The sequence below is a fragment of the Limulus polyphemus genome, unplaced genomic scaffold (genome assembly GCF_000517525.1).
Source record: "Limulus polyphemus unplaced genomic scaffold, Limulus_polyphemus-2.1.2 Scaffold1057, whole genome shotgun sequence".
Lineage (NCBI taxonomy): Eukaryota > Metazoa > Arthropoda > Merostomata > Xiphosura > Limulidae > Limulus > Limulus polyphemus.
In genome coordinates this window covers 198,770-214,607 of record NW_013666667.1, presented here as the reverse complement: position 1 = coordinate 214,607, position 15,838 = coordinate 198,770, and the positions used below count along the sequence as shown (strand labels likewise).

General features: G+C 32.6%; 1 protein-coding gene across 1 annotated transcript in view; it reads right to left on the bottom strand.

Annotated features, from left to right (window-relative positions):
- LOC106461912 overlaps positions 1–15,838 on the bottom strand; it is a 164,331-nt gene that overhangs the window by 116,514 nt on the left and 31,979 nt on the right. The window contains exons 2-4 of the mRNA XM_022389004.1: positions 11,273–11,409; positions 7,226–7,338; positions 4,776–4,956 (exon numbers count right to left, since the gene is read on the bottom strand). Coding sequence (XP_022244712.1) covers positions 4,776–4,956; positions 7,226–7,338; positions 11,273–11,381 — 403 coding nt within the window. The 5' untranslated portion in view covers positions 11,382–11,409. The remainder of the gene's footprint in view (positions 1–4,775; positions 4,957–7,225; positions 7,339–11,272; positions 11,410–15,838) is intronic.

Here is a 15,838-nt window from a genome sequence, read left to right as displayed (position 1 = left end):
TATACATAAGAAACACATTATATGTATTATATATTATTGCAGGTGAAACTGAAACATAACATCAGATTTAATATAAGTTTGAAGTTCTTAATTTTATAAAAAAAACATTTAAAAATAACATCAATCTCTCCTTGTGTGAGAACTGTAACATCTTGTTTTCTACTTATTGCCTCTTTAATTTATTTACCTTCCCTCCAAGAACTAATATAAAACAGTCTCTATAATATCATCTAGCTGTCATGATAGAAAATTTTTATATCATTCAATCTTATTTGTCTAAAGAGTAATCCAATAAAAACTAAGACCCCTCCTGTCACATCCTCTCTTTTTTTTCAGTTTGCTAATAGGTTTCCCTGACGTCCACCCTCATTATATTTATAACCAATAGAAAGCCTAGATTTCAACAGATTGATTGCCACATTTCTTTTATCACTTAAAGAGCCAAAAAAATTGTGACAGTTACGGAACAGAATCAGCTTTTTGTTTTTTATATTACTACAATTACAGATTTTGTTCTTGCAGAACCCCTGAAACCAGTAAGCGGAACCTTAGGATTCTGTGAAACCCAGGTTGAGAAATCCTATTGTATGATCAACAGAAATATCAATATAAAAATATTAAAACTAAAACTAATTATAAGTTTTCATAGTTTCAAAATAGCATTGAAAACAAACTGTTGGTAAAATACCACTTTCAAGAGAGGTTGTTTACTAGACAAAGTCTAAAATCACCTGTGGAAATATGATAGTACAGTCACAATAACCAATGTTACTTTCAGCCAGTACTTTCCTGGATTAACTGTTAAGAGATATTTTCCAATTTGAAGTTGTTGTCATGAAATCTTCTAATGATTTATCTACCTTAACATGTTAACACCAATTTTTTATAGTTCCTGTTCAAAAGTTCTATATATATATTCGTAACATTCAAATTAAATGTGTTAAATTTATAAATGCCAAGATCTCGACTAAACTAAAAAGATTATATATATATGTATATATATTATTTATCAAGTTAAGGTATCACTCCTCTGATTAGAAGCTGTTTGAGTACTGGCTTTAGCATGCTAAATTAAGAGATTGAAGATTTAGTATCCTTCAAGTCTCAGATTCTATAGTGCTGGTAGTATTCAGCAAATCACATCTATTGAAATAAATAAAAGCAGTACAGTCTCTGAATATGTTGCAACATTAATCTACAGAAATGAGTTTCAAACATTATTTACAAAGTTTATATATGACTAACCAGGAAGATAACAAACACTGGTCAATTAGGAAGTTTCTTAATGCTTCATTTTATAGAAACAAGTACTGTTCTCCCTATTTTTTTTCAGAAAAATGTAATTTAGAATTTTTTAAATGTTTTGTTGTCATTTTATCACTTCAAAACCTTTCACAATTCCCAAGTAAAAGTAACAAAGGACAAATACAGATCTTTAAACTTCAAATTAATCCTATCTCATATGGTTTCATAACTCTTAAAAGATCACCAATAATTCAACCAATTCTTTGACCCTCTTGCCATGGATAAGTCAAAGTGCTTGTCACTATATTTTAGGGTTTTTTATACTCAAAACTTAAATAAACTGCTTTATTATCATTGTATATGAAAAACTTGACATCAAATCATAGTTAATGAACCAAATTGTAATATTATGTAACTTTAAATTATAATTTTATAAGGAAATATTTTTAAATCTCCATCTCCCCTAGCATGAGAGTTGTGAAATTTGTTCTCTAAGTCTTCCCTCTTCTCAACTTTATTTACCACTTCTCTGAGAGGTACAGAAATTAATGTAAATCATTCATTATAAAATAGATACTACTAAGGCAAAGTCTAAATTTACAAGCCTTCAATGTTATTTGTTTACAGAATCATAATCTAGATAATCAGACCAACTTTCCATGTCTTATCTTTTACAAACTGCCAACAGTTCTCTGATGTTTTATACTACATTATATATAACCAATAAAAGGCCAGTATCTTAATCTATCAAATAATGTACTATATTACATTGTTTTTAGTACAGAGTATTGTCTATTTCACCTTCAGTTTGAAAGGTTCTTATGTAATAGCTACAGAGCCAGATAAATTAATGTACTCATAAAACATTGTTTACTTTGTTATTCTTGCATTCTTAGGTGTATTATTTATGTAAATAAAAATTATCTAGTGTACTTGTACCATAACTATAAAAAGTAGGCTTATATTTATTCAGCAACCAACAGCAAAAAAACAAGAGGTCAAAATTAAGTGATATATATTTCTTGTTTTTGATATATATTTTATATTTATAATTATAAAAGTAACTGAAATGTAACAATTACATATTGTTAGATTAGATTAAGTAAGATAATGAAAAATATTAATAATAATAAAAATTCTTCAAGAGGTATGCTTGCGAGCAACTAATAGGTTATGTCATTCAATATGGTTACATATGCTACATGTTTGCCAAGTAATATACAACTAGTGCAACAGGACTATTAGTCATACAAGGGTAAAAGGGCAATAAAACAATATAATTAGGTATAAGTAGATATATATACTGTTAGACCCATAGAAAAACTGTGGAAAACTTTCCATTTACGTTGATAAACTTCCATGGAGGAAGGGCAAATGGAACGAGTAATGAAACTATTCACTAGGACAAGCCGGATCTCCTTGTCAAGGACCGGATAAAGATGGAGGATATGAAGGGCTGGATGAAGCACAGGTGACCGCTGTTGACAAAGAAGGGAGGGAGACAGAGAAAAAGGCAACGGAGGGGTAAGTTGGAGCTGGGTAAGCCGTGAAAACCATGGCTGACCCAGCCAGTAAGGAGTAATCAGAAGGACTTGATACAGAGTGGTATGGACAATCGAAATAACCCAGTAACGAAGTCAAATGGAGGATAAACATATAGGTATTTGTTGGTCCAATCCTGGCTGAAAGCATCGACAGCCAGAGCAAAAGGATGAGGGACTGGAGACCAAAACAGGGGTAATTTGTGGTTAAGGGATATGGCAAAAGCATCTATGTGAGGAGTACCCCACTGAAGGCAAAGCTGCTAGAAAACAAGAGAGACCACTCCATCGAACAGATTTTGTCTGAACAGGAAAGCCAATCAGCAAAAAGATTGAAAGCAGCAGGAACATGAAACCCAATGATATTAATATCTTGCATGTGGGCTCAAAAAAGAAGATGCAATGTACAAATACAAAGGGATTGAGAAAGAGTGCTACCCTGGTGATTGAGATAAGCAACCACTGTAGAATTGTCAGAATGGATCATTACCAGACAACTTTTGGCCAGATGGAGAAAATGAACCAAAGCCCGACATACAGCAAAAAGCACCAGGATGTTGATATGATAAGACCTCTCAGATCCAGACCAATACCCCAAAGCTTCCTGTTGATTGATCCATGCCCCTATCCCTGAAGGGATGCATCCATGAAAATGTGTAAATCTGGATTATGAGAAGGAAGCGGGAGACCCGCCAACATGCGAGTCTTGTCCAATGACCAATGTAGATTGCCAACAAAGGAAGGATAATAAGAACCTGCAAAGGATCCCATGCAAGATTCCACTGGTTGTGAAGAGCCTGCATATGAGCATGACCTAAGGGGATAAATGCTGCCATGGAAGACCACATCGCCAAAAGTGATAGAACTTCACTAGCTGTGATAGAGGGAACAGTAAGAGTGGGGAGAACTGAAAGCTCCATAGAACAGAAGTCAAAGAGGAGAAGGTTGGGCCCGACTGAGATGGGTGTTGAGAAAAACACCCAAATGAACAAGATGTTGGGTAGGTTAAAGGAATGACTTCTCCAATTTGTTTAACCAGCCCACACGAGCCGTCTCCAGTAGCAGTTGATGAGTGTGATGGGTGGACTCCTGTTTGGAACAAGCTAACAGTAGCCAGTCTTCCATATAATGATGAAAGTGCAACACGATATCATGTAGATGATGAGTAAATGCTCTGGCCACCCAACAGAAAACATATGGAGCCAAAGCAAGCCCAAGGGCAGTGAGCAAAACTGATAAACCACTCCATATTGGGATATATTCGGAAAGTCCATCTTGGTCATCCACAAACCTGGAGAAAAAGCCCAACTGAGGGTCAGAAACAATTCCATGGTAAAACAGGGTAGATTGAGAAATTGATTGAGGCAGGACACATCTATTACAGGCCGCCAATCTCCAGTTTTCTTGGGGACAACAAACAGCCTAGAATAAAAGCCTCGAGAAAGATGTTGAACAGGTTCGATGTCCTGTTGTCAGGATTTCGGTGTATCACTTCGGAAAGGAAATGGATGGTATATAAATATCATAGAAATGAAGTAAGGGTAAGATGAAGGCGTGAAAACTGGGCATGGGTTAAATAGACCCCAAATGCTGAGAGTCGAGAAACAGACAATCAGCTTGATGGTAAGCCAAGGCAAACTTATCTGTAGCCCATGGAGGGCAAGGCATGCTGGCACCCTCAACCAATTGTGAAGCAAGTGCTCAGCATGAACCCTAATAGTAAACTAAATATGGAGAGGAAGAAATATCATGCTGCAAAGAAGGATGGGGATCATAAAAAACTGGGGAAATGGATAAAACATAACATTCAGCCAAGATGGACCAATACGTCCCATGTTGTCCCAAAACATGATGTTATGTTAAAAGTTATAGTATGGAGATTCCTATGATTACTTTAAGGTGACAAAGTCAGATACACTGACCAAATCTGTATGGTAAGTGTTACACCAGTGCTAAAGAGCTTAATTTTTATAAGATGTCTGTACTTACCAGATGTTGTTTCTAACCCAGATTCAATATCTCTTTGAAATCCAGTTTCTGTTTTCACATTCATAACATTATATTCTGAATTATTTTGATCTTCATCATCACTGTAACTGAACTTTGAAATAACATCATCATCTTGTAGCAGATCACTAGACTGCTCCGTTTTCACTTGAACAAATAAGTTCTAAAATCAAACAATACATTGAAAAGTTTAACAGAAATAACAACTAGTGTTATCATTACATAGTTTCCACAGTTCACTAACTTAAAATAAGATGACATAATTAATAAACCTAACATTTCAAACATAGTCATGTATTTAAATAGTGCTAAAAACAATTATATCTTTATCTCATTTGGTGGGATCGGTTGACACCAAACACAATGAATGAAATGTTTAGTTCCACATGTTCAGTGGATGACAGGTTTGGGGTTTATTTTTATTTTGACCTCCTATTTGTAACATAATAACATAACAGCTGATTAAACACACATTCTACACATTTATGTTATGTAACATAATGGCAGATTAAACAGAATTCCATTATGTAACATAATGGCTAAATTAATACAGAATTATACTCATTACAATTATGTAGAACATAACGGATTTGACAAAGAATTCTATACATTCACATTACTTACCACATTATAGTTGATTTAATGAAGAATTTTTCAAACTCACATCAAGTATAAAGGGTTGAATATAATATGTTATGTTAAAATGATATTATATAGATAAATCAGCAAACACAGATGATATAAAGTTGTGGTTGAACAGCATGCATCAGAACTACAACTGACACTGTTTGCCATTTTAAAGATAATGTGATGAAACTGAAAATTGATCACTTTTGGAAAAGGTGTATAACAGTCCTTTCTGACACAAAATATTCATAAACATAGATCATAAAGATTTCTTCAGATTAGAAATTTAGGATTTTCAAAATGAAGATATCCATTAGCATTTGAAAACAAAGAAATATGAATCAACCAAGGGCACCAGAACTAGAGCTAGGTATTGTAATCAATTAGATATTAGCAACAATTACATTGATTAGTGTTACATAAACTAACTGAATAATAAAAATTACATGTTGAAAACAGGGTGGGGGCTTATGGTCTGAGGGTTTGGATTTCAGCTCCAATTATCAATAAATGTGCTTTCCCTCACCCTGTCTGTGTTATTAAAAAATTACAAAACTATCAGTCACTGTCACTATTTTTGAACAACTGCCAGAGGGACAGCAACTGGATGGCAGCACCCACTGCCAACTCTTTAGTTGCTTAAGTGTTAAGTAAAGTGTAAGTTAACTATTTTTCAAATTGTTATATTTCTACGTTATAACTGTATTATTTAATGTGGTATAAGTAGGCACAGACTGACTAATATATTGATGTTTAGGGTATTCAAACAATGTACTTAAATAAGTTGACTAACAGTGTACTATATTATTTTTAATTTTAATCATAATGTGTTTTAAATACAAACATTATTACCCTTATCAGTGACAGTAAAATATATTTTCATTATTTAATTATCCACTTATCAGATTTACAAAGATTAATATGAGATTAGTGCCAAGTTACAAAACAAACCCAATGTTGATTGAATGGTGCTTTTTAGTGAACATTATGGATTCATTTTCCAAGTAGAAAACGTCAAAATTTTCTTTAAAAGAAATTTGTGGTAAAATATTTTTTTAGACAAATAGTGTGTTTTTCACAAAATGTATAAATGACGATCTTCAGAAGAAGTCTATCATATGAAATGAAGGGCAATGAAAAAGTTACGAAGAAAATGTAATCACTTAATGAATGCAGAACTACCCAGAAAGACCTGTAACAAACCATGGTAAGCATAGCATAGCATCTTGTAACAGATGAGAATCTGTGAACACAAAGCTAAGTGGTAAAAGCAATCCATATGCTTCAGGCAACAGTAAACAACATAACCACAAAAGATTACAATGTTACAATGGAGTTTCTACAGAAACTCATCTGCTGTACTGCTTTAGTGAAGAAGCACAGCTATTAGACAGAGCATCACCAACAATGATGTAGGGCTCCAGAATAGGTTTAATATAATGTATTAAACTACTGTAAATATCATGGCTCATTCAATACAGATTAAGTTTTATAGTCAGAAGAAAAATCCAAAATTTTAGGTTCTTGTTTCATACAGCTGATGCAGTTTTCATAAGTAATTAGTAGAAAAGTACACAGTAAGTTATGTGGAAACACCTGTAGACAAGCAATATTACAGCAGCAAGAAGAAAAACTGTAATGACCTTATTCACAATAATGTGGCAAACTTGTAGTGGATTTCTTCAGCTTGTTACTACAAACATGTCATTACTAATTATTATTCCACGCAAAGTCCAAAAAGACACAATGATAGCTACATATTCTCTTTAATAACACAACTGTAAAAGATTTAATAAACAAATTACCTCACTTTTCTCTAATACTCCATCACACTTTCCCTCTTGCTCCTCTTTAACCGTACCAAATTTCAAAATAGTATGTAGAGAACTTTCTTCCAAGGAATCAGCTTCCCCTGTATCTAGAAATACAAGTAATGTAGGTTTGTCTATAACAAGACTCAATATAACTTATGCTTCACTAAATTATAATCAAAATCCACACTTTTCTACAATTTTAGCATAACATACTGGTGCATAGAAAAGAATCAATTTTCAGCAAAGGGCAGGTTCTAAAAATATACCTAGACTGCCATGCACATTGTTAGTTGTAGTCCCAAATGGTGGTTAAACAGGTTGCCAAGTTAAGAGAGCAAAGCATATTTCTAAACCTTCTGGTCTTAAAATGTCCATCATCCAAGTTTGACAAGTCTAACAAACTCATAAAACCAGTCAAGTCAGCAGGCACTCAGGAAGAATTAAAAAGAGCCAGGTGATTCTTAGAATACTTAGGTCATTGTACTCGAAACACTGAGTAAGGAAGTAAAATAATGTGAAAATTAAGCAGTATGCTGTACTCTTATCTTGATTGGAACTGCGAATAAATGTCATGTCAGATGTATCCTACAAAGACAGATGAAACTGCCTAAACACAGTGTTGCCTCATATCACAAGAGACTATGCAAAATTTATTTTTTAAGCAATATAAGTGATCTTAATTGTTAGGGATTCAACATGGCTTGAGAAATCATACAAAACAAGTAATAAAAAAATTTGAAAAATAAGGATGCTGTAGGGATGGAAATTCCATAAAGTACAGAAACATGATAGGAATGAATACACAAAATCCTACATAAGTAACTAAATCTTTCCAAGAAATATTTTTATCTATAACCAAATGTTGAATTCTTTTCACTCACATGAATTTAGGTTTGAATAAAAACATTTAAACTGCATAATGTTATAAAGTCTTACAATGGTTAATTCACATAAATTTGTAACATTGACTCAGTGGCTACTTATGTAGGGATTTTTGTATGGTTTTGTGTATTCATCCCTTCCGTAGTTCTGTACTTTTGGCATTTCTATCCCTACATCATCCTTATTTTTTGAAAATGTTTTTTATTGTTGTTTCCCTTTTTTTTCTAAATTATATCAATGAACATTATATAATGAATGACAGTTGCTATGAAGGCAGCAGTTTTAGCCTGGAGTGATGAGTTGTCTTGATGGACATCATATGTTGAAATTAGTGAAACGTTATACTGCTTCAGCACTCCCCAATGCAAGGTGTGTAAATCATTGCAAGCTAGCTCTTCTGACACCAGAATAGTATAATCAGCAAAATATTGAACTATTATGCTACTTGCCAATTCTATACTTTAGCAATGTTTTTCAGCTAAGCTAAAGGTTTTAACAGCTTTGGAAAACCTCAAAAATCTAAGTCAGGTGTTTATAAAAGTCTCTTAGTTTGTTATAATAGAGACTTGAGACTATGATGAGCAAAACATAATATGCATCGGCCATTTTTTTCCTGGCCTGTCCCATCATAATAAGCACTACTGTGCTTAGTAATAATATAAAACTTGGAATTTGGAAATTGTTGAACTTAAGCAGTATGTTAAAATTTTCATTCTATACTACTGAATTCTTTATTAATAGCAACACAGTAAAACAGTGAACCCAAACTTAGATAACTAACAAAGTATATATTCTGAAGAGGTCATATTTCAGCAAACTATTATGAATCACACAGGTAAGCAAGTTTGTTATGAAAGTATTTGTCATGCCCCAAAACACTGTAAAATTGTTGTAAAAAGTAGTCTTTGTTTTAATACGAGTGATTTGGATAGAATTTGGTGACACAGCAACTGTGACAGTAGAAAGTTCTTAGTAATAAAGTGGTAATTCTCCTATTTTCAAATATAAAGGCAACTTATGTAACCATTCATTTTGTAGCTTTAAGATACACTTTTCAAAAATGTTCTTAAAAATAGTTATTAACTGCATCAATATAAATCTTTTTCTTGCTTATGTAATTCTATATACTAGAATGTTTTTAAACTGTTCTCAAATAAATATCTTAAAAATTAAATGATGTATCTATTTCTAATGTTAAACTGATGTTCCTGGTTTGATATCACCTTTGTGGGTTCTACTTTTAACTGTCAAAAAATCCATTAGTTTATTTTGTTAGCCATTTAGATAAAGTACAAGAAACTTGGAGGAAGCCATTTTAAATTCTGATAATGTTGCAGATAAGGCTATTATTTTATTTATTTTAGATTCAGGACAACATACTGAGAACTGTGAGTTTGATAAAACGTCACTGGTGCAGCAGAAGTAAAAGAAACAGAAGAAAAGTGTAGGTCTCTATATCATCTTTTCTGCAATGAAGTTTACATTTATGAGAGGAAAAGAAATTCACTAATAAAATGTTTGATTGTTGTTAAACAAAAAACTACTAAACAGGTTATTTGTGCTTTACCCAATTATAGACTTATAAGTTGTTGATTTCAATTCCTAATTTGTTCAGCTTAGATGAATTTTATTTTAACTGAGGGAAGAGTGGTTCTCATGATTCAAAGCTGTTGGGTTTGATTCCCATTGGCCCAAAAGTTTCCCACCTTGTTTTGTTATTGAATGTTACCATGGCTCTCAGCCACTATCACTATTTCTGAATGCTGACTAAAATGAAGGCAACCACTGGCAACACCCACTGACAATTTTTGGTTTATAACTTATTTTTGAACTGCTGATTACAGGGAAGTCAACTGCTAAGTTTTTGTTAATTTTTGAATTGCTAACTAAACAGAAAAGAAGTGGCTGGCAGCACCCAATTACTGGGGCAATTGACAATCAATTAACAAATATTACTAATTCTTCAACTCTAGTTTGAGTAGTCTTCGTTTTAAAATAACAGCTGAAGAGAAGGATAGTGATAATTATGAGGTCCAAGTTGAAAAAATTAAAGGAAAGGACAAATACTGAAGTATCAACTTAACATGGCTCAGATGTTTCTACTGCAGACTTGGTGCCAGATGTACCAATTAACACTTTCTACACAGGCTCAGTTGAATTGACTGAGTCCATAACCATGGAGTACTCGTTACAGTTTCCATATTATAACTTTTTAATACAGTACGTATATTTTCACAAAATCTGTCAGACTTTGTACTGAAAAAAAACAAATTTTTTAATAAAGATTTGTCTGTGAATATATTGAGTAGTTATGTTTACTTGTCTGAATGCAAAGTGATTTTCACATTAAGATTAAGAATACTTTTATTCATCTGAAAACTTTACAAATTTCATTCTGTAATCTCTAAGACCTCCTAAGTAATTTTTTTTCAGTAAACTTTACATGTTATCTGTTATTTTCTCTACCACAACACTAAATAAGGTAGGTCAATTTGACACCTGTAGTCAGTCCACATATATTTTTATCAATCTGACAGGGACAACAAAGCATCAATGAGATCCTTGTATACTCATAGTCAGTCCACATATGTTGATCAATCAGGGCCAATAAATAATCGATGAGATCCTCAATTAGATCAAAATACATTTGTTGGTGATTATTACTTCACATAACAATGAAGTATGTTGCAGATTCCTTCTAAATCTATTGTCTTATCCAAATATGTTGATCACTGAGTGACAACAGAGCATTGATGGGCTTGCATAGTCAAATAGAAAATAAGATCTCAACTACAGAAGGAGAAGCTTCCAAGACAGCTAGTGAGTCACATGGAAGATAGGTATGTGGTGAATTGTATGATGTATGTATTTGGGTTTAACCTCACTCATAGGTGATGATATAGAATAAGATTATGAATGTCTCATTGGAAACAGGTTTTTGATATCAAAGACCAAAATAATTTACAAAATGCAGCCTAATTTTACATATTAATATAAATCCCTGGGACATGACATGAAATCCAGTATAAAAGTAAGAAGTTTTCAATCAATAATGGAAAATTCAGGCACGCTGCTAAATTAAAACAGGTGAAATTCACACTATTATGTTGGGAAGAACACCAAATATTAAAATTCTAAATACATATATAGACTTACTACTAGTTACTGTGAAATTTTCATCTTTCTTTTTCATCAATTTGATGTCCAACAACGTATCCTGCTTCTCATCAGCCATGGGTTCAACCTTCGTCTTCACTACTTCCATGATTACATAGAAGCTTCACCTTTATATTCTGTAAAGAAAGGTTGCAGTTTGACTACAGTGAAATAAATTAAGAATTAGAAGTTGCATATTTCAAAAAGGTTAGTCTTCAATAAATACTAATCTCAAAATTAAAATTACCTTAATAATGTTTTTATCAAATTATAAGCTTGACCTTTTTCACATCTTGATACTAAAACAGCAACATTATCTGAAATATAATGATCTGGAAGCAACATGTGTAGTAAAACTTAAAGACTAAGAGAACCTTTACCAACAATTTAATTCAGTTTAAACATGTATGTAATGACTGGGGAGTAGGTTGTTACTCTATTGACTAGAGTAGATATACCTCATATATAAAATTACACCAAAACTTGAACTACCAAAATACCTCTGAACCATTTACTGATTTTGGAATAGGAGTTGAATTATTTATTGTTTCAGTTTTCCATAATTCCCACCGGATTTTCTACAAACATGCATAATTTCATATACATTTAATTTAAAATTTGTACTTCCGTGAACGTGCACGATAATTTTCTTCGCATAAATTAAGATAGATATTATATTTCTTTTTATAAATTTAATACTTGCCGTGTGGGTAGTTTTTAAGCTATCTTGGTGATAAATTGCAGAAAATCATAGTGAAGTGATAAATACTAACGTCAGAGTTGTTTATACGTTGTAGGACTAGTTATCTCTATTACTACTGTAATCAGGCACTTGGTAAAACGTGAATGGATAAGTATTCCGCGTAATAGTAATTTCACGCCGATCATACTACAAACCTGTACCCAAAACGACTAAATAATGGAAAACGCACGGTGATTCTGATAATTTCTTTGCTCTGCGACAAAACTTATATTTTATTTTTAAAATATGCTCTTTGCGAACATCTTCATAGCTGGAAATTAAAACTTTGCAAATTTCCTGCAATGTTAACGAGCTATGGGCAATTAATTTTAATTAATTTTTAGTGGTAATTAGACAATTAGATTTTTGAATTTTAAATACTTCAAACTATGGAAGAGTGTAATAAAAACCAGTATGCTAAATTTCATGCTGATATTGACTTTAATGGTGAAGTTATTCTAATAGATTAGTGACCCAGTTAAAACTGCGTTTTAAGAAAATAGCTGTTATCTATGTAAAAAGAGGTTAAACTTTCGATTTAGGCAAAATTTGAAAAATGTGATATTTAAAATATTGGGGGCTCTTATTTTAAGAATGAGTGCAATCTTAAGCTTATTGTAGGGTGTAGGTATAATGCAGATGGATCGTTATTTCGTGTAATACTGGATAGTGACACATATGAGAAACTTTACTCAAACTGTACTGTACTGATCTATTGAATATGCAGAAGCAAGCGAAAAAATCCAAATAATTTACGCCACTGCATGCAAAACGAAAAGTGACTAAAATAGTAAAATCATACACTGCTGATATCACAAACAAATAAATTTTACATAAACTGCATTGAAAGACATAAAAATCAGCGTGAAGCACAGAAAATAAAAGCTTATAATATACGTACATATATAAAGCTACTGAGGTTAGGAAAACGATTTAGTGACTCTCATAATGTCTTTGTTCCACGCAAATAGTTATATATTATTCAAAGGCGTGTTCAAAGACACAAAAATTAGCATGCAGCAACATACATACACAAAACGACTGATGTACGACAAACGCTCTGGATACTCTGATAATTTCTTTGCTCCGCGACAAAAAACTTGTATATTATTAAAGAATATCAGGCAAATTCAGATGACATAAAAGTCAACATGGAGCAAAAAGAAAATCAGGGACTATAATATACTGTTGCGTCAGCGAGGTCACGTGACTAGTGTCACGCCACGTTTCTAGAACTATCCTGTTCCTTCGTGAATGCCCTAGCATTTACTAGATATATGTTAGTCTGGTATATATATAAGACGCTCACAACGTGACGGGACAATGTGTGTAGGTAGTGAGTAATTGAACTGCAGTCAGGAAGTATTGTTGAAATTAACGTTCGTTGTTATAGCGTTTGTTATAGAGCGACTGTTGAAAATAAGTGTATCGGTAAAGTTATATTCAGAAAGAATAAACCAGTTTTATTAAGTAAGGACTTTTTTCTAAAGTGGGAACGAAGTTACGGAAAATCAACTAACGAACGGAGACGTAACAGTATAAATTAAAGAACATCAACAAGATATAAGGAATTGAACTAAGGAGGCCTCAGCCTTAGCAACACTCTCACGTGACTTCGGTCACCAATCAAAATCTTCGACGAAGAACAGGGGATCTAAAAAGAAAAACAGAGGGGGGGGCTGCAATTAAAACCAACGATTGTTGGCCCTCTACAAAATTAAATCATAATCTTAGACAAAATTCACTTTTTAGTCACTAGACTAATATCTCCAGAAACGAAAGCTTTTACCTTAAATTAATCTAAAAATATTCACTCAAATTATCTTTCATCAAAACGTTTACCTTACCACATGTTTCTATTTTGTATTATCATGTAGAATTTGAAAATCTATTTTACGCAACAGGTGGCGAATTTTGTTGATTCTGTTGCTTTGTTTTTGAAACTGTCCAAGTGTCTGAAGAAATCCCCAGCACGGGAGTCAAAAGTTCACCAATAATAAATATTCGAAAGTGAGAATTTTCTAAAAAAAAACAAAACTGATTAACGTTAAAGGGTCTGAGAACAGTTTAAACAACAATTAATACCAGGTGATAACGTAACAATGTGGGTGTAGTAGGACGAAACCAGAAGGATGGTTTAAAGTGAGTCAGAGGTGACGTTATGATTATACAATTGATTCCACGAAGGAAAAGAAAGTGAAACAAGGTTTAAAATGTGACAATGTCACGGATTCGACGATAGACTGAATCGTGGGTGACGTCAGAGTAACAATATGGCTCAATATTTGAATTCGTGAATAAGATGGTTTTTTTTTATTATTGGCGTTATCTTGAAGTCCCCGCCAGACGTTTCTCTAAATCAGAAGAGGCTAAAGCACTATAAGTAGAACAACCTGAATAACAACTTATGCTCACATGGGCTAAACGGCAATGACCTCTACTAGGACTCGAACATAGCACTCCTAATTTATAATATGTAAAAATGAAAATCCTCAACAGAAATTACAACTCTTTCCCTTGTCCACAGAGGGGTTTTTAGATGAATATTTATGATTTTCTAACATCATTTCGTTACATTTTAATGTTAGTTTACTACACTGAAGATTGTCCATATTGATTATTCTAATAGATTTGGCGATTTGTTGCCATAGATCTGCTTTATTATTATAGGCAATAGTAGTTAGTGGGATTAACTGCAATATTGGTAGTATTTATTTTGTTAGATTTATTGACGATCCGAACGTTATTAGGATCCATGCAACCAACAAAGTTATGGATAAATAGTTTAAGCATCAGATAAATAAATTGCTAATGGCCCGGTTCTTGTAAATAATTATACTTTTATGGAACGTCTTGTTAATGTTTTAGTACATCAAAATTTCGTGTAAATATGTCAAGTATATCTCAACCTGAAAACACTTGATGTCACTAGAGAGATTACATGATACTAAACATCATATTTTTCCAGTCATACCTCCCATGGGAGAGTTCAGCAACATCTTAGGGGAATGAACTATGACGCGCATAAACAGGATAACAATAAGTTAATTGGTATTTTTTCATGTTAAATCTTTGTATTCGATCGCTAGTAAGTGTGGAAAATTTTGGGACTTCTGTCTAAACCAAAAGGAAAATAAATCACCTATAAGTGTCACATATCACAAAAGGTCTAATCTTGACGTACAATAAGATTAATTTAAATATGGATTTTTTTTCAGATATCCAGTAAAACTTAATGTAAATATTCAAATTAAATATACTGCAATTAGGCACCAGTAAGGTACGCTTACCATGTGAGGTATGTGTAAATGCATGCTATAATTAAAGTAATGTTTTTCTCATGTATTCTTCTTTTCGAATCTTCACTAACCAACATGCAAATGAATTTTGATTTTAAGATTAAAAATACTTTTATGCGTCAGAAAATTTTCAAATTTCACATGCGAAAATTTTATAACCCCAGAAAATTATCAAACGCTGCTTTTTAGAAGAAGAAAAACTTTATATTTTATCTGTTATTTTCACTATTGTATCACTTACGGGTTTGGTCGATTTGACCGACCTCGGAACCACCATAAAAATTGGGAAATAGACATAAATTATGCATTTTTCGTTATAGAATGACTGCACATTATAACATGAAAACACAAACGTTTAGTATAAATAAATTAAATTTTATAACATTATGCATCTATATACACTGAGTGGTCACAAGTAAATAGACAACTAATTTTTCGTCATTTAACTGATTTATGCTAACTAATTTGTGTTCACAGAGCACTATATAAATGGTCCACACACTAATTATCTTGCGCTACAACATG